At 51.7% G+C, this 17,698-nt stretch overlaps 1 protein-coding gene across 3 annotated transcripts in view; it reads left to right on the plus strand.

The window, feature by feature from the left end:
• Positions 1 to 3,964: 3,964 nt before the first annotated feature.
• Positions 3,965 to 17,698, plus strand: part of LOC143826518 (uncharacterized) — a 29,654-nt gene continuing 15,920 nt past the window's right edge. The window contains exons 1-4 of one of the 3 annotated variants that reach the window (XM_077315356.1): positions 3,965 to 4,259; positions 4,906 to 4,945; positions 8,141 to 11,005; positions 14,912 to 16,231. In XM_077315356.1, coding sequence (XP_077171471.1) covers positions 4,149 to 4,259; positions 4,906 to 4,945; positions 8,141 to 11,005; positions 14,912 to 16,231 — 4,336 coding nt within the window. In that variant the 5' untranslated portion in view covers positions 3,965 to 4,148. The remainder of the gene's footprint in view (positions 4,260 to 4,905; positions 4,946 to 8,140; positions 11,006 to 14,911; positions 16,232 to 17,698) is intronic. The other 2 variants (XM_077315362.1, XM_077315367.1) reach the window with 2 other exon arrangements.

Below are 17,698 nucleotides of genomic sequence, written 5' to 3' on the forward strand. Positions count from 1 at the left end.
CAGAAAACCACTCTTCTTCTGTGAATCCCCTTCCGATAAACGTGGAGACTGGCAACCTTCCACCCAGTGAGCTTCGCAGCAGAATGTGAATTTGTGTAGGAATATGCAAGAGCTGCAGTATGCATAACTAAGCAGAATATAAAGGGTGGCCTGCATATGATAGGATTTTCCTGAAGATTTTCAAATTATTTTTAATTTGCGTTTTTAAAATTTATTTTCTGATTTCTGTCCCATCACTCCTGCAAGCAGCTTGTGCCCTGATTGGCTCAACAAGAGACTTCCTGCTTGTTTGAGCCCACTTCCTCCCTGCTTGCCTCCAGAACTGTTGTTGAACAGAAGAATTACTGCAGACAACAGCTAACAATTAGTTGGGTTTCTTCTTTTGCCAGCAGTGTAAGCTGAAGGTTTTTGGCTCATCCTCCCTGCTTGGTCCCTTATGCCATTCCTTTGGGGTTTAGGATTTGGAGAAGTGTCATGTCCCTTTAATGGAGGCAGATGCAGTTTTTCAGCACATGGGAGACAATGACCTCACCCGATAAACAGCATTCCTATTAAAAGGACGGGACTGTTTATCTCAGGGCAGTTGGCAACCCCAGGTGTAAAGCTGTGCCAGAAAGCCTTGAGAACACTTTCCCCTGTCTTCCTCGTGGGATGCCCTCCCTCCCTCCCTTCGCCTGGCACCCAGAGTGCCATCCCAAGCTGAGCTAGACCTGTCTATTCCCTTGAGCCTGACCTGGCTGGCCCAGACCAGCATGGTCTCTTTGGACCTTGGAAGCTAAGCAGGGTCGGCTTTGGTTACGACGTGGACGGGAGACCACTAAGGAAGCCCAGGGTCACTACGAGGAGGCAGGCCATGGCAAACGACCTCTGCCCTGACCTGGATGGGCCAGGCTAGCACGATCCCCTCAGATCTTGGAAGCTGAGTAGGGTCAGCTTGGGTTAGTGCTGTGATGGCCGAAGTCTAGGTTGCTTCAAAGGCAAGTCATGGCTATACCAGGGGTGGCCAAACTGTGGCTCTCCAGATGCTCATGGACTATAACTACCATGAGCCAGTGCCAGTGTGTGATCTTGGCTGTGAAGTGAAAGAGATTGATGATGTCATCCATTCAGTCGTGTCCGACCCTTGGCGATTCTATAGGAAAGTTTTCTCCATTCGTCTCTGTCAGTGAGTGCTTCTTTCAGTTGGTTCATGGTCATCCCTGTGTCGGCTTTGATCGTGTTGAGCCAGCGGATCCTTTGGCCGACCACGTTTCCTTTTGCCGCTGACCATGCCGAGCATTAATGATTTTTCTAGCCAGTTTGATCGCATGATGTGTCCAAAGAAAGTGAGCTTCAGCCGTAATATCTTCCCTTCTAATGACATAGTTGGTTTGCTCCTCTCTAAAACCGTCTTGTTGGTGACTTTGGCTGTCCATGGGATTCGCAGCATTCGTCTCCAACACCCTAATTCGAAAGCCTCTATTCTCCTCCTGTCCTCCTTCTTCAGGGTCCATCTTTCGCATCCGTAGCTTGTTATGGGGAAGATTATAAACATATAAATACGGTCAAATACTTATTGGCACAATGGCCTTGTTTGACAGAAAGATGCAAGAAAAAAATCTCATTCCAAAGCAATGACTGTAAACACAATTAATTGGGCAAGACGGCCTGGGTGGAAATTGTCCCTCTTTGCTAGCATGTCAGACAGACAGAATGACAGTGTCTATGGAGCCATTTTGTCTTTTGCTGAGAGAGTCACCAGAGGGTGCTAAAGGACAAATATTGCACTTTTAAACATAAGCAGATACAACCATGCTATGCAGACAGACTCAGCTTGGTAGCTATTGTGGTCCGAAGCAGCAGAACAAAGTTTAACACAAACTAATGGTAACCTTATAAATTCAACTCATTATTTCTGTCTGTCCTGGAATATGTTAAACATATTCATTATGCTGCATGTTGATTTACAGCCCACCTTCTACCTGTATGTCATAGTTGCGGAAATTCTGTTCCACTGGGTCTGAGGAAGTGGGCATGTGCATGAGGGCTCATACCTTGAAGGAAGCCTGGTTGGTCTTCAAAGTGCTCCTGCCCCACTTGAGCTTAATCCAAGGCAGAGTTACTCCATTCTAAGGTCAACCCCGACACCAAATGGGTACAAATCTGACACCAGGAATCACAAAACTGAGAATCCCACATGAAAAGTCTTCCATCTCCCAAGACCAGGGGTAGTCAAACTGCTGCCCTCCAGATGTCCATGGACTACAATTCCTATGAGCCCCTGCCAGCGTCCCCTGGCAGGGGTTCATGGGAATTGTAGTCCACGCACACCTGGAGGGCCACAGATTGACTACCCCTGCCCAAGACATTCATCTGTTTGTGAGCTCTTTTCTTATGCTGTGTGCTACTCTGTTATTCACACATTTTACAATGCCTTAATCCAATTTTAGCTGCACCGTTTGCTCAGTTATTTATGCCTCCTGACTCTAACTAGCCCTTCCTTCCCTTCTCTAGCCCTAAGCAAGGGTTGGCGCCTTTTGTTCCAGTGCATCTGAAGAATCTCGTGCCGGTCTTAAAGGTGCCCCTGGAACTTTCAAAGACTGGGGGTTTCAGTGGGTTGAGCTGGGGCAACCTTGGATGAGAGCTGTGCACTGATGGAGATAATACTGAATTCTTTCAGAGACAGACTTTGACAGAAAGGTCATCCTTCGCCAGTGCCCCAGAAATGACAACATCCGTTCTTTAAAAAAAATTAATTACTTCTCTCACACCCTCCCTTTTCTCATCAACGGAGACCCCAAATGGCTCACATCCTCCTCCTCATTTCCATTTTATCCTCACAACCACCCTGTAAGGTAGGTTAGGCAGAAAGAGTATTACTCACCCAAGGTCACCCGGCAAAGGTCACCCAGGGATTCAAACCTGGGACTCCCACATTGTATCTGAAGAGGAAAGGTTCTTTGATCTGCGGGTGCTAATCTCCTCATGGCCCCTGGCCCCAAAGAAGCACACCTGGCCTCCCCCCGGGCCTGGGCCTTTCTGGTCCTGGCCCCATCCTGGTGGAATGAGCTCCCGGGAGATCTGAGGCCCTGACAGTCTCCGTTCCGCACGGCCTGCAAAACGGAGCTCTTCCGCCAGGTCTTTGGCTGAGGCCGGGACCAGGAACAAGTGGGGGCCCTACAGATCGGGCAGGAAAGGGGACTGTGCCGCTTCTTGGGTTTTTCAGGTGTTTATGATTGGGTTTGGGGGGGCTTTAATCGGTTTTACGTAACCCGCCACAGGTCCATGGAGAGTGGTGGGGTAGAAATCAAAACAATACAATAAATAAAGGAATGCCTGCCCCGAATAAGCCTGGCTTGGTCTTCAAGGCGCCGCGGGGCTCCACGCGCTGTCCCACCGGATCCGAGGCGGCGTCCTAGACGAGCGCCCGCTGGCTGTTAAGGATTCCCCTGGCGGCGCGGCCACGGCCCGGCTCCTGCAGTCCCCGCAAGGGAGGCTGGCATCTTCCGGGGGGGGGGGCGGCAGGATGGGCATGTCCCCCCTGCAGGGTCCAGCCGCCCTTCCGGGAAGCGACCTGGCCAGGCGACGGCCACGCAGCCGGGAACACTCAGGGCGGCCGCGGGGTCCTGCGCCGGACCCACCTGGGGGCCCCCTGAAGCCCATTCAGAGCCCCGCTTCCTCCCCTGGGAAGGCTGCTGCCAAAGCCCCCCTCCCGCCCCCGGAGCTGCGACCCGAGGGCTCCTTTGTGTGCATTCAATGGCATACAAAAAGCAAAAGGCCCAGCCGGTTGGCCAAGGGCAGGACTGCCAGGGCACGGGAGCAAGAGCGGACGCAGCAGCGGCGCGAAGGCGCACGGAGGGATTCCCGGCCCGAATGCGGAGCGAGGCGCGTCCTGCGCAGGAGCGCCCCCTGCCGCCCCAGGGCTCCTCCCTCCCCGCCCCGGCGCCGGATTCCGCCCGCGGAGCGGGGAGGAAACGCATAAAGGGCGCCGGGCCGGACCCAGAGCGGGTTCTCCGGGAGGCGAGGCGGGGCGGGGCGCAAGAGGAGCCCCCAAGAAGGAGTCCAGAGCGAGACTTCCCCAAAAGCGGCACCGGCCAAGGGAGCCGCGTCTCAAGCACCCTCCCCGTTCCCAGTTATTATACCGTGGAGGGGGCTGGCCCGCCTTGGCCATGCAGCTTCTCCTTTGGGCAGCCTCCGTCCCCCTGCTGCTTTGTGCCTTGCAGCCCTCCCCTCCAGCCTCACTGACCCTGCCGGCCGAGCTAGTGAAAGATGAGGAAGGGGTAAGTAGTCGCAGCCCCAGAGCAACTCCCCCCTCCCGCAGGCGGTGAGTAGTAGCCACAGGATCCTGCCCTTGGGAGCCTTAAGAGAAGCGTCCCCAACACTGGCGCAGTTTGTGGCGCTGGCCAAGTGGGGGGGGGGGTGTGCCAGAAGGGCGCTTTGCAGCTGTGCCCTCCATGCTGTGCCCGAATGCCAGCTGTGCCCACAGGGGCAGAAGAGAGACACACACTCGTTATGCTCCCATTGAACTTAGCAGGAATGGGTTGCTGCCCCCCCCCCCCGGAGCAATCTGGAAGGGCCAGATATAAGTGCAATATTATCCTTGCTTATTAGCGTGAGATTAAGCTTTGGAGCCCGGGTGGTTCCGAGAGAGGGGTGGCGTCCTTTTCTTGCTATGCTATCGACGGAGTGGGTGTGCTGATTCCAGGGTTGGAGTCCTGCTGGGCTTGACAACTCCAGATTTGGGAATTCCTGGAGATTTAGGGATGGAGACGTGGGGAGGGGGTCGATGCCCCCAAGGCAGCCATTGTCTCCAGGGAAATCAAATTCTCTAAGTTGGAAATCGGTGTCATTCCTGGAAATCTCCAGGCCTCACCTGGAGTTTGGCAGCTGTCTAAATGGGGCCCAACCCTCTGCTTTGCTTTGCAGGCGAGCTCTTTCCCTGCAGGAGCAGAGCCTCAGAAGTCAGGTAAGCAGAGCCCTGGGTCCCCGGAAAGGAAGAAACCGCTTGCTTAGATGTGCAGAAGGTGGCCTTTACGCCTAGATGCAGGAACCTCCAAAGTGGGGCTGAGATTGGCATGGCCTGGTTACAAAGGGAGCGACTCAAGGAATGATGTAGAAAGGGGACAACAGCTGACCTTGTTTTAGGCTGGATGCTGGGGGTGGTGAGACCCCTGCTGGATCTGACTAGAGGTCCATCAAGAATCCTGTCTCACCCAGGGGCCAATCCATTCCTCCGGAGGGCCAGCAATAGGGCAGAGAGGCCGAGGCCTTCAGGAAAACGTAAGAAGAGCCCTGATGGATCAGACCAGGGGTCTGTCTAGTCCAGCATCTTCTCTTACCCAGTGACCAACCAGTTCTTCTGGAGAACCAACTACAGGGCCCAGAGGCCAAGGCCTTCATGAGAATATCAGAAGAGCCCTGCTAGATCAGGCCAGGAGTCCATCCAGTCCAGCCTCCCGTCTCACACAGTGGCCAAAGAGTTCTTCTGGAAGAAGAAGAAGGGCAGGGAGGCTGAGGTCTTCCGCTGATGTTGCCTCCTAGCTCTGGGATTCAGAGGTGGACTGCCTTTGAGCTTGGTGGCTCCCTTTAGTCACCCACGGATAGAGCTCTCCACCAGAAGGAGGGTATATAGGTGATTGTTCACACATGCAGAGGAATGAGGGAATAGGGAGAGGACTGTTTTATGGAGTGTCCCCCTGGTCTACAAAGTCCCTTGCAAAATGGGGGGGGGGAAGGGACAAGAAAGAGGAACACTGATCCTCCCCCCCCCCCATTGTGGTTACTTTGGATGGAAATTTGTTTTTCTTTTCAATGTCAGAACGTTCAAAGCTTGGCACATGCCCTTGGGAAGGTTTGCCAGCTTTGGGGTGAGGAGTACCTGGAGACTGGGGTGGGTGGGAGATGCGGCAGGTATATTAGGCGGCATCAAGTTGCTTCCAACATACGACAGCCCTATGAATTAATGTCCTGTCGTTAACAACCTTGCTTGGGTCTCGCAATCTGAGGGCCCTTGCGGCTCCCTTGACAGAGTCCATCTCTCCTGTCCTGCTGCCTTCAGCTTCTCCTAGTACTTCTTGTCCTTCCGAATCACTCTTGACCAGAGGAACTGATCTCTATCACCTGGAGGGCACTTGTAATCCCAGGAGATCCAGCCACTACCTAGATCAAAGGGTGCCAGACCCAGGAAAAGGGATAGGGGGCAGCTTCCCTGCGCTGCAGGAGGTGGCAGGGAAATTGTTCACCAGGTGAGAGTGCCCCAAAATCCATGAGCTGGTTCAGATGTGATGGAGGCCAGTTTAGGTCCTGCCTCCTCTGACACCTTTTGGCTCTGGATTGAAGAAAAAGAAGAGGAAGAGTTGGTTCTTAGATGCCGCTTTCTTCTACCCAAAGGAGTCTCACAATGGCTTATGGTCGCCTTCTCTTCCTCTCCCCACAACAGACACCCTGTGAGGTGGGTGAGGCTGACAGAGGCCTGATATTACTGAAGAAGAAGAAGAGTTGGTTCTTAGATGCCGCTTTTCTCTGCCCGAAGGAGGCTCAAAGCAGCTTCCAATTGCCTTCCCTTCCTCTCCCCACAACAGGCACCCTGCGAGGGAGGGGAGGCCGAGAGAGTTCTGACTGAACTCCCCTGCAAGAACAGCTCTAAGAAAACTGAGTGTCCCAAGGTCACCCAGCTGGCTGCAAGAGGAGGAGGAGGAGGGGGGAGCCAAACCCGGTTTTCCAGATGAGAGGCCACTGCTCTTTAACCACTACACAATACTGGGTTTCCTGTTGGGAGAGATGGGGTGGGATAAATGCTACTCTGCTCATTTTAGAATATTTTATTTTGATTGCAGCAGCCTTGTGGTGCATCTTGTCTTTGTTTCCAGCTGGCATTGCTTTCCCATTCTGCTACTCTGGTCCCATCGTATTGGTGGTTCTTACGCTGGACAACTGAACCCTTTTTAAATTTTTCACAATCCACCTTGATGATCAGAGCAAAAGGCGAGCTTTAAACGAATAATAACACATAATGCCCCATCCTGCTTACAGTATCTATGTCCAACCCAGACACTGGTTCTGTGTGGTGGAGTGGTTAGGAACGTGGACTTCTAATCTGGCGAGGTCAGTTTGTTTCCCCGTTCCTCCTCCACAGGCAGCCAGCTGGGTGACCCCGGGCTTGCCATGGCACTGATAAAGCTGTTCAGACCGGGCAGTGATATCAGGGCTCTCTCAGCCTCACCCACCTCACAGGGTGTCTGTTGTGGGGAGAGGAAAGGGTTGGAAGCTGCTTTGAGACTCCTTCAGGTAGAGAAAGGCGGGGTATAAAGCAACAGTTTTTCTTCTTGAATATTAGTTTATAAATTCCACTGACTTGGGGAGTAACCTGTAGACAAAGAAGAAAACTGCAGAGGAAAGCATAATGTTACAGAAGGGGACTTGGGAGTAAACATATAGTAGGACCTCGTGTAGTGGGATGGGCATTGTTGGGTGTTGTGTTGTGTGCTGAGCAGGCTCTAATTGCAGTTTGTCCACCACCACTTATGCGTGTTTTTTAATGGAGTAAACTGAGCGATACAAAGCGGATGATCCCAGGGTGGAATTGATCCCATGTTCCCACATAAAACAGTGGAGACTGGAAAACTAAAAAGCCAGGATTCCCTCTGAAGTCGAGCTTGCAGAAATGGCTCGTTGGTCTGACCTTCCAGAATGACTTCTTCATGTCTTTGAATGTCTTTGGTGCCCTTTCGAAGGAACACCAAGAGAAAGAGCAGAGGACTCTCCCCTTGATAAGAGGGGTGGGGAGATAAAGACTTCTCGTGGAAGAAATTAGCCAAGGCTCCACCGACACTTTTTCTGGCACCCGCCCAGCGTTTTGAGGCAGTGGTTAGGCCTAGACGGCTTTTGCTCAGCTAGCCTTCTGGCGGAATAGTTGATTGGCTGTGCAGGTTATTTTAAAAAGTCCCTTAGTTGTAGCTGTCACTACAGTGCAAGGATCTATGTTACTGAAGTTAAGCTGTGGCGGTCATTTTGTGAGTGGCTCCGCCTTCTGTGGCAGACATTTTGTGGCAGCCATTTTCTTGCGGTACCCACCGTACCATGTCAGAATCCCAGAGGTGCTGGCAGGCTCGAAAAGATTGGGAACGCCTGCATTAACATCTTTCATCTTTTCACCTTCCAGTGCAGGATCTCTCTTGGAGATCCATCTACACCCCGGTGAAAAGCTGCCATACGGAACTGAGAGAGAAACACGGTGAATTTTCTCCCCCGTCATTCCTGGACAGCTTTGAAGGAAATATCTGGTGTAACTGGACCATCTGGGCAGGCTCCCGAAAACACATTGTTGTTTCTATTAAAGGCTTTCGAAGTGGCGAGAGGTGTGACGTGAACGGCGATAAGATCTTCTTCCATGGAATTTCTTCCCCATCTGAGAACGCCTTGGTCTATGCCTGCTGGCAGAAAGAGGTCCACGTTTTTGACACTTTCGCTCAGGGCGTCCACGTGGTCCTCCTCTTGAGGCATTCTGCTCATCTCAGGAAAGAAAAGTTTGTTGGCCAATACTATATCTTCAGGCACCGAGAAAAGAAGACTCCTCCTGAGGGTCTCAGTGGCTCATCAGAAGTACTGATGGCAGAGCTGTCCCGCTTGGTTCTCACCAGGCTTCCTCAGTCTGAAGAAGAAGAAGCATTTCTCTCAGTGGGGGACAGAGTGAACGCTAGTTTATCTGCAAGCCATAGAACGGACTGGGTGGCTGAACTTAGCAAGTCCCCGCCAGCAAGGAGAGAAGATGCAAGATTTGCAGATCTTCCAAGTTCTGTTTGGCAAGGGACAAGCACTGAACACCTAATACCTGCCAGTCCAGGTTTGCTGTCCACGCCCTCCATGGACAACAGAAACTTTCCCTTTGCTCCCGAAACATTCATAGAACTGAGAGGACATCATAGCTGGGCCCCCCTCAGTGAGCCCACCACTCCTTCAGATGCCCTTTCGTATGTTCCTTACCAAAGTGCATCTCCCCCCATCAAACCTTCCAGCCCTACAGAAGGGCCAGCGCTTCCAAGCACTGTTTGGGGGGCCTTTATTGTAAATGAACCACAGGCAGGTGGCGAATTGATGCAGCCAGATCACCTGGCCTTGGCTGGTCCTTCTCTGCCTTTGTCTCTCAGCACGTTAGCCCCCCCCGAAGGGGACAACGACGTCCTCTCTTCACGCAGCGTGGAAGAGGTTACAACGACCAGCTTCCAAGACGGCACGCCAGCTCCTGAGGGCATGAGCAGAGATGCCCCTCGCTCCGAGACTGCCTCGCCGCCTCATCCTGAGCAGGACTGGATGGAAACAGAGACGCAGGGTGACTCCTTTCTTCTGCCTTCCAAGACCGCAGAGCAAGGCTGGCCGTGCAGGCAGCCTGGTTGTCCTGGGGCGAGATTCAGTGTCGATCTTTCCGTGAGCCCCAGGGAAAGTGGAACTGCGCCAGTCCCCGAGGGAAGCGCCGGGCGGTTGGATCTTAGCCCTGCTTTAGGAAGTGGCAAGGAAACCGTTGACCTCCTCGAGCCCCACTGGGCACCATGCAGCTCACCATGTGGAAGGTTGCCCCTAAAGACAAGCAGCGGCTCCACGGAAGCAGACCTCTCCCCTGAGTGGACCCCCAGCGCTGACGTTTCCCTGGATCCGGCTACTGAGATGCCGGATGAACCCGAAGAGATTGACCGGGAAGGCCAGAGCAGCTCCTGTTTGGACGGGAAAACTGAACCGGAGCGGCCGCCCTCCCTCGAGAGAGCCACAGTGATTCCTGTTGTTCCCGCAGCATCCGTGTTTTCCCTCTTCAGCCGGGATCGCGACTGGGCCTTGAAGGCACAGCCCACTCTTCCTGCCCCTCCCACAGAGGCTTCGCTGGCCCATGGCTGGCCCAAATCCTTCTTTCCGTTAGCCATTCCCGATGGAGAGCCTACCCCTTCTGACGTAGACTCTGTCCTCTCCCCATCTGTGGTGCTCACTTGTCCACCCCCCTGTGTAGACGCAGCCAGAGCTCTTTCTGCCCTGGACCCGAGTTCCCTTGTCCTCTCCGGAACTACCCCGGCCCTTTCTTCAGCTCCTGAGCGGATGGGGATAATCTCCTCGGGACCAGAACGTGCCTGGAGTGAAACAACGGCCATTTTGCAGACATCTACAGAAGCAGAGAATGTCCTTTCTGCAAATGTTATGCCCTCCTCAACAACCACATTGAATTCTCTGGCGAGCGAGCAGGCCAGGTCTGCGTCCGCCCCTGTGAACGGAAGGGCCTCTTCTGTAGGGCTCCTGGGGGGAAATGCAGTGGAAACAGGGAACTCTTTCAGGGCCTGCAGCCAGCACCTGGCCAGCACTTTCACAAAGGAGGACCTCCCTCCTCTTACAGCTCAGCCTTCTGGCCCAGTCGATCGTACGCTGGGAGTCGATTCTGCTGCTGCAGAATCCAAACATTTTTTTCCAGCCACCAAAACGGTGTTTCCCAAAAAGCCGTTATCGGAAGGCAAAAACGACAGCAATCTTGTGACCGCGTTTGCAGAGGGAGATGAGGGGCCTCTCCTCTCTGATCCGGTCAAGCCCTTCGACTTCCTCTCCAAGACGGAATCATTTCTGCCCCTCGGCGGAGTCACAGCAAACGGACCATCTGCTCAGGACGAACCTGTCCCTGGGACGCCTCGTGCATTTGTGCCCCTTCCAGGTGAAGAGAAGAGCCTGGTGAATCCCGCCTTCCGCTCTCGCTCTCCCACGGCGCTTACGGCAGCCTCGTCACAGACCCAGACGCAGGCCCCAGCTGTGCTTCCCGGTCCCTCAAAATCACCAGAAGACACAAGAGGAGGAACTGAGAACCCTCAAGGACGCTGGGAAAGGCAGCCTGGCCCTGAATGGCAAAAGGCTGCCCTGGAAATTAGCCCTGCCGATCTTAAGGTGCCGGGACCCCTGGTCAAGGCAGCACCTCAGAGAAGCACTGCGGAGCCTCAAGCCCCACAAGCGCCTTCTGGCACGGAGAACAAAGCAGTTTCTCACGCAGCTTGGAATGAGATGGGTAGGCTTTTTTATTTGCCTTATTCTTCCCCGGGAGGGAGGGAGGGAGGGATGGGGGTGGGGTACAGTGAGTCTGAAAAGGCCATATGTGCGACAGGAACAAATGCAACCCCCAAAGAAAAGTGTGTCTGCTCTTCTTCAAGAAAGAGGGTGCTGGACAGGCCTCAGCAGACCTCCCAGGCCGTGCAGCCTGTGGGCATGTGAGTGTTTGGAATAGGGATACCAGAGAAATGCAGCCCAGCACGGGTTTCTCCATCCCCCACTTTCAAGGGTAACAATATCTGAAGAAAGATCAGTACGGGGAGCTTTGTTAGTCAGTCCATAGCAGTAGAAAAGAGCAGGAGCCCAGTGGCACCTTATAAAGATTAATAAAATTTGTGGCAGGGGATGAGCCCAAAAAATTTGTTAGTCATTCAGGTGCTACTGGACTCTTGCGCTTGTCAAATTTCTGAAGAAGTGAGCAGTGACTCACAAAAGCTCACATCCTGCCACAAATTCTATTAGTCTTTCAGACGCTCCCGGACTCTTGTTCTTTTCTAAGGATAACAATATCCGCACATTGCCAGATGATCCTGTAGAGACTTGGGATATGGCCACCACCTCTACCTGATGAGCTGGCCACATGCAGATGCTAATGAAGGTGGTCACAAAAATCTGCCTGTTGGTCCCTGAAGGTCAATATTGTACAGTAGCTTCCATGTCATACATAAGTTGGTTTGTTTCTTCATTGCATTTACATGCTGAAAAAGTAAAATGCATCCTGACAGCTACTGGAGTCTTCGAATCTTAAAGGGAGCAACGGAGAAGGGGAGGGTGGTCAGAAGCTGGAATGTAACCTTCGGAGACAAAGTCTGCGTACATCAAAATGCCACTTGCTTGGTATTCATATTAAGGGTGTACAATTTTTTTCATTTTTTTTTCCAGATTTGGGTCAGTTCACCCAAATCACCCACATCCCAGTGTCAGTATACATTTTGTGAAAGATGAATTTTTCAGAAGCATTTATCAGGACCTAGATCCCTTTTAATGCGTCTCCCGCAGAGCATCCTAAACCGCTGATCCCTGGAGTGGCTTCTCTGGAGACTGCTTGGGCTTTGCGGGGAGGGCCAGTTCCAACTGCCCCCCCAGACCCTGCCAAACAGCCCCCCCCCAATCCTGGCCTAGCTCCTTTGATTGGCAGCTGGGTAAATCCAGCTGTCAGTCTGATGAGCGGGCCTCTGCAGCAATGATTCAGGTCGGCAATTCAGGAGGATGAATCAAAAGCCAGACCAGGGCCCATTCCGCACACCCAGGATAATGCACTTTCAGTGTGCTTTGATAGCTGGATTTTTCTGTGCAGACCAGGAAAATCTACTTCCAAAGGGCATTGAAGTTGCATTATCTATTGTGTGCAGAAAAGGCCCAGTTCAGGATTTGCAATTCAACTCTTGAATCTAACCAGAAAATTGTGGTTTGGCTTTAAAATTTGAAAAAACCCTGAATCAGCATTGTTTTGGTTGTTTGTTTAACTAAGCCAAATACCCACTCCTAGTTCATAGTGGAGGCAGCTGTGTCCTTTGTGCACCGTTTGTTGGTTTCTTAAAAACATCTGGTTGGCGACTGTAGAAAATGCTAAAGCCATAGTTTGCCCAGGGCACCAAAAACCTTTGGGACAAAATACCAATTAAATTTGGGCTTGTGGGTCACCATACAGAAAGGATTAGGAACCGCCGCTAGAATCTGTCATGTAATGATCTCTGAATAAATCTGTGTGTCTTTCCCCCCTTCCCTTAACATTTTTTTTTGCAGATTGTAGCAACTACAACAGGGACTCTTAAATTACTTACACCCTATTCTGATCAAAAACAATTGCAGCCCTTCAAACTAGCACCCATTTAGGTCAGGACACTTCCGGGGAATTACTCCTGTGATCGGAGGCAGAAACTGAAGCCGAATTGGAGGGACCAACATTAAAAAGAAAAACAAGCCCCCATCTACTTAACAGGAAGTTCTGATCCTAGAGTGCCTGGTGCTACCTGGAAGTGACAGGAGTGGCTCTGGGAATCACCTGGAGCTCTGGGGTTAGAATTTCCATTAAGGAGATAAAGCCTTCCTTTTCTTTTACATTTTTCTTTTGGGATGCTGCCTACCCCACAGGGTTCTTCTTCTTCATGGCATCCTGGAATGGTAGAGTTGCTAACTGCCTGGTAGCAACTGGATATTTCCTGGGATGATAACTGGTCTCCAGGTGACAGTGTTCAGTTCACCTGGAGAAGACGGTGGGCTCTATGGCGTTATACTCCACTTTAGTCCCTCCCCTCCACCAACTCCTCCCTCCCCAAATGGACTGGGTTTGAATAGGTCAGTGTGAAAATACAGCTCTCAGCCTCTAGAATGGATCATCTTAGTTCACCAGCAAGAAGAATGTGCTGATTGGTTGCTGGGATCCTGTTGCTCTGCCTCAAAGTCTCTAATTGGCTGGGTGGAACCAAGGAGGTGCAGTCCGAATAGTTTTCACGGTTTCTTCAGGCATAAAGATTTTCTGTTTTCTACCAGGAAAGGTGGACATGAACAAGGCTGTCCTCACAAAGCAGTTGTGGACCCCCAGGGGTCCGAAGCAGGGTTGCCAACTTTAGATGGGGAAATTCCTGGAGATTTTGGGGGTAGAGTAGAGTTACCAGCTCTAGGTTGGGAAAGACCTTTGAGGGTGGAGTTTGGAGAGGGAAGGGACTTCAACGGGGTATATTGCCAGAGTCCATCTTTCAAGGCAGCCATTTTCTCTAGGGGAACTGATCTCTGTTGCCTAGAGATCCCTTGTAATCCCAGGAGATCTCCAGCCACCACCTGGAAGCTGGCAACTCTAGTCCCAAATCTCCATTTAAGCAACATTGACTTGACTAATCCAGGAGTGGCCAAACTGTGGCTCTCCAAATGTTCATGGACTACATTGCCCATGAGCCCCTGCCAATTGGCTATGCTGATGGACTCATGGGATTTGTAGCCCATGGACATCTGGAGAACCACAGTTTGGCCATCCCTGTACTTGTGGATCCTTTATTAGTTAGGGCTACAGTGACACCACTCTGTGTATTTGTTTTTCCTGAGGAATCTTTCATAATTATCAGCACATCGGGGTGTGCACTTCAGCTCAGTTCGGCTGCCTTGGCGATCCCCGAAGCGGTGCATAGGAGGCCAGAGCTGCGATTCAGAGAGGAGGGGCGGCAGTGTGCCCGTTGGCGGCTGCATGCAGGCTGTGCCTGTGTGTGGCTGCCGGCTGGTGTGCCGCCACCACCCCACCTCTCCGTGCTGCGGTGATGGCCACCTCGGGCTGGGTCACCTATGTAGGGGGCCAATGTTCTTAGACCACTTAATTTTTTTATATCAATTCAGGGATCCCAGGTTGCTGAGATTTGGGCTCAGGACCAAAGCTTTCTTCTGTGGATTACGGTATGCTTACCAACCTCCAGGTAGCACCTGGAGATCCCTGGCTTTTACAGTTGATCTCAGATGACCAAGATTAGCTCCTCTGGAGAAAACGGCTGCCCTGGAGAACGGACTCTATGACTTTGTGCCCCACTGAAGTTTCCCCTCCCCAAGATACACTTTCTCTAGTCTCCACCTCCCCAAATCACCAGGCCTTTCCCAACCCAGAGCTGGAACCCTCAGTTACAGGCCTAGATTTTGTTTACAATGGTCCCACCGTTTGAGAAGGAACGGCTCACAGAGAAAAGCATAATCAAGAAAAATGTTTTCAAATTCTAAGTGTTTAAAGGTGAATAAGACATAGCTATCCAACAAACATCCAACTGTAAAAATAAATTTTGCTGGAATAAATCAGATGATCAGAAATGCTGCAAAGCCCCACAGTCCTTGAGGGGTCCCCATATGAATGGTGAAAATGTATGTGTTATCTCTCCTTTCCCCACAGAGCTGGGATTCCCATGGCTGATGGTGTATCTTCCTGTCAAGAGCTGCCACGTTACCTTGATGGATGAAGCCGGGACCTTTTCCCCTCCCACTTTTAGCACCGTTCAGACCAATAACTGGTGCAACTGGACCATCTGGGCAGGTCCCGACAAACACATCTCAATCTACATTGAAGGCTTTGAGGGGAAGCTGGACTGTGAAGAAAACCAAGATAAGATTCTGTTTCAAGGGACCGGGTCAAGCACGGAGAACAAAGTCACCTATGCTTGTCGGAACCAGGGGACTTTGGTCTTTGAGGCCCAGGCAGTGGCTGCCCATGTGGTATTTTTATCAAAAGCATCATCTCAAAACCATGGCCCTAAACATTTTAAAGGGAGGTACTCTATATCTGAAGATTCTCCGATCTCAGCTTCTGCAGATGGCGACGTGGTTCCTGAAGAGCCTGCTTTGAATTCCAGCAGACGCTTTGGAATTCCGTCGCATATAATTCACTCGAGGTATATTTCGAACTTTGAGAGGGTAGGCAGGATTCCTGGCAGTGAAAACAGCCAGCCTTTGAACACCGAAGAAAGGTTGAAGAAAACCAACAATGCCTCAAGCTTGGAAGCATTACTAGGGCCAGCTGTTAGTGGCCACTCTCCCGTTTCTTTCTCAAAATCCACTACAAACGTTCTGGGTATGAAAGAGGCGCAGGTTATAAAACCATCTGCTGATGAGTTCCAAACCGGCAGTGATGCTGTTGCCAGCAATTTAAAGGAAAACGTAATCTTTGGTTCAAACGGTTTGGAGGATAAAGAAAAGGCTACCCTGCCATCCCATAAGTTCAGTCCCAAGATGAAACTGGTGGCCGCAGGAATTACCGCACCATCTGCTGGGGTTGAAAACAGTGGCAGGACACCTGTACATCAGAGGCCAACGTTCAGGAAAGAGGCTGGAAGAGCCAAATTTGAGAGATCTGGCTTCCTGAGTGGTGTAACTTTCCCACAAGTCTTATTAAGAGAGCCAAGTCTTCCAATTTCCCCTCCCAGAAGCATCCCAGAGGAGGGCCAGGATCAGGTCCTTCAGCTCAAAGAGATCTCAAAGAAGGTTTCCAGTGCCATGGAGTTCCCACACGTGGAGATGAAGGAAGTGGCTGGAGGAGAGCGGACGGATGGTCAAGTCATGAGAGAGGGAGCCGGGGACAGATACGGGGCAGCAGCAGATGGCACAGGAAGAGGCCAGCCTCATGGCACCGGATGGCTCCCTACCAACATGCCAGGCAAGTCAATGATGAAACCAAAGCCCCACTGGACCACATCACCCTCCCTGGTTGTTCTCCCAGGTAACTAGAAAAACACTCGAGCAGAGGGGGCTGTGACTTCACTGCCTGATCATTCAGTACCCACATATTATACAGGGAGATAAATTCCAGGAGCACTTTATCTGTTTGCCAATCTTCCGGGACTGACAAATGCATTGAGTTAATTGGGAGAGGGGGGGAGTGTTTGCTAAAACCGCAGCATGGAGTTTATTCTGCTGAACAGAGCATGTAGCTACCTCCTTAAAGTAACCTGAAAAGTTCTGAGGCCAGCATGGTTCCTGGTTTTATGAAGGGTGGGGCTGGGGCGGGTTAATCAATCGGCTATTTTGCTCATCCAATAAATTAGTACCCACCATTATGGAACAGCCTCCTCGGGGGAGGGAGGGTGCCTGGTCCCTCCCTTTCGATCTTCAGGCAGTAGAAGACTGTTATTTAGGTCTGCATTTGGCTAATGGATGTTTCTTTTTAAAATTCTCCTGACAGTCTGACTCTCAGAGGTTATGTGGGACACACACCCGCTCTGGGGCTACTTGGTCACAGCCCCCTTCCTCCCCCGCAAACACACATAGACACAAATACAAACACAAGCACACACGCACTGTTCTCTTCTCCCCTCCTGCCTTGCCTGTTGGTTTCCCAACCTTCTCCCCACTCCCTCCCTCACAAATACACACACACACACACACACACACACACTGAGACACCCTTTTCTTCCTCCCTCCCGTTTCCCTTTAACCTGTTGGTTTCCCAACCCCCCCCCCTCACAAACATACACACACACACACACACATACTCCCTTCCCCCATCCTGTTTCCGCCTTACCTGTTGGTTTCCCAACCCTTCCCTGGCTTTCCCTCCCTTCCAAGCAAATATATATATATATACATGCATGCATAAACACACAGACTTCCTTTCATTCCCCCCTCCCGTTTCCCCTTACCTGTTGGTTTCCCAACCCCCTCCCCTCCGGTCCTTTCCCGAGCAAACACATGTACGAACGCACGCATTCATGAATGGGAGCCTGCACAAATAGGCCCACAGGCGTGCATACCTGCCCTTCCCTTCCCCCTCCCCCTCCCCCTCCCCCTCCCCCTTCCCATTTACCTTTTTAGGGTGGGGCCCCCTCTTACCTGCTTCCTCATCCCCTGCTGGCATCTCAGGTGCTGGCGGGTCTTCCAGGGTGGGGAGGGGGGCAGCCTCAGTCTCCTCCGTTCCCTTGGCCTCTTCTGCCACTTCCGAGGTGTTCTGGGGAGGGACTACAGACGTATTCCTATCTGATTCAGGAGGCGTGCCAGAAGATGTGTCCCACATCAAAAATTATTGGCAACCTTTTTGAACACTTTTGGGTCGTGGGCTCAGCCACGAAGTCATATACAAAATGGCTGCCACGGATCACTTCAGTCAGGCCATGAAATTTTAAGTCACGTTCTTGTTCTGTTTTTATTATTTTTACTGTTTTTATCAGAATTTTTAAAATTAGGACTGTTC

Source organism: Paroedura picta, chromosome 1 (assembly GCF_049243985.1).
Source record: "Paroedura picta isolate Pp20150507F chromosome 1, Ppicta_v3.0, whole genome shotgun sequence".
NCBI lineage: Eukaryota > Metazoa > Chordata > Lepidosauria > Squamata > Gekkonidae > Paroedura > Paroedura picta.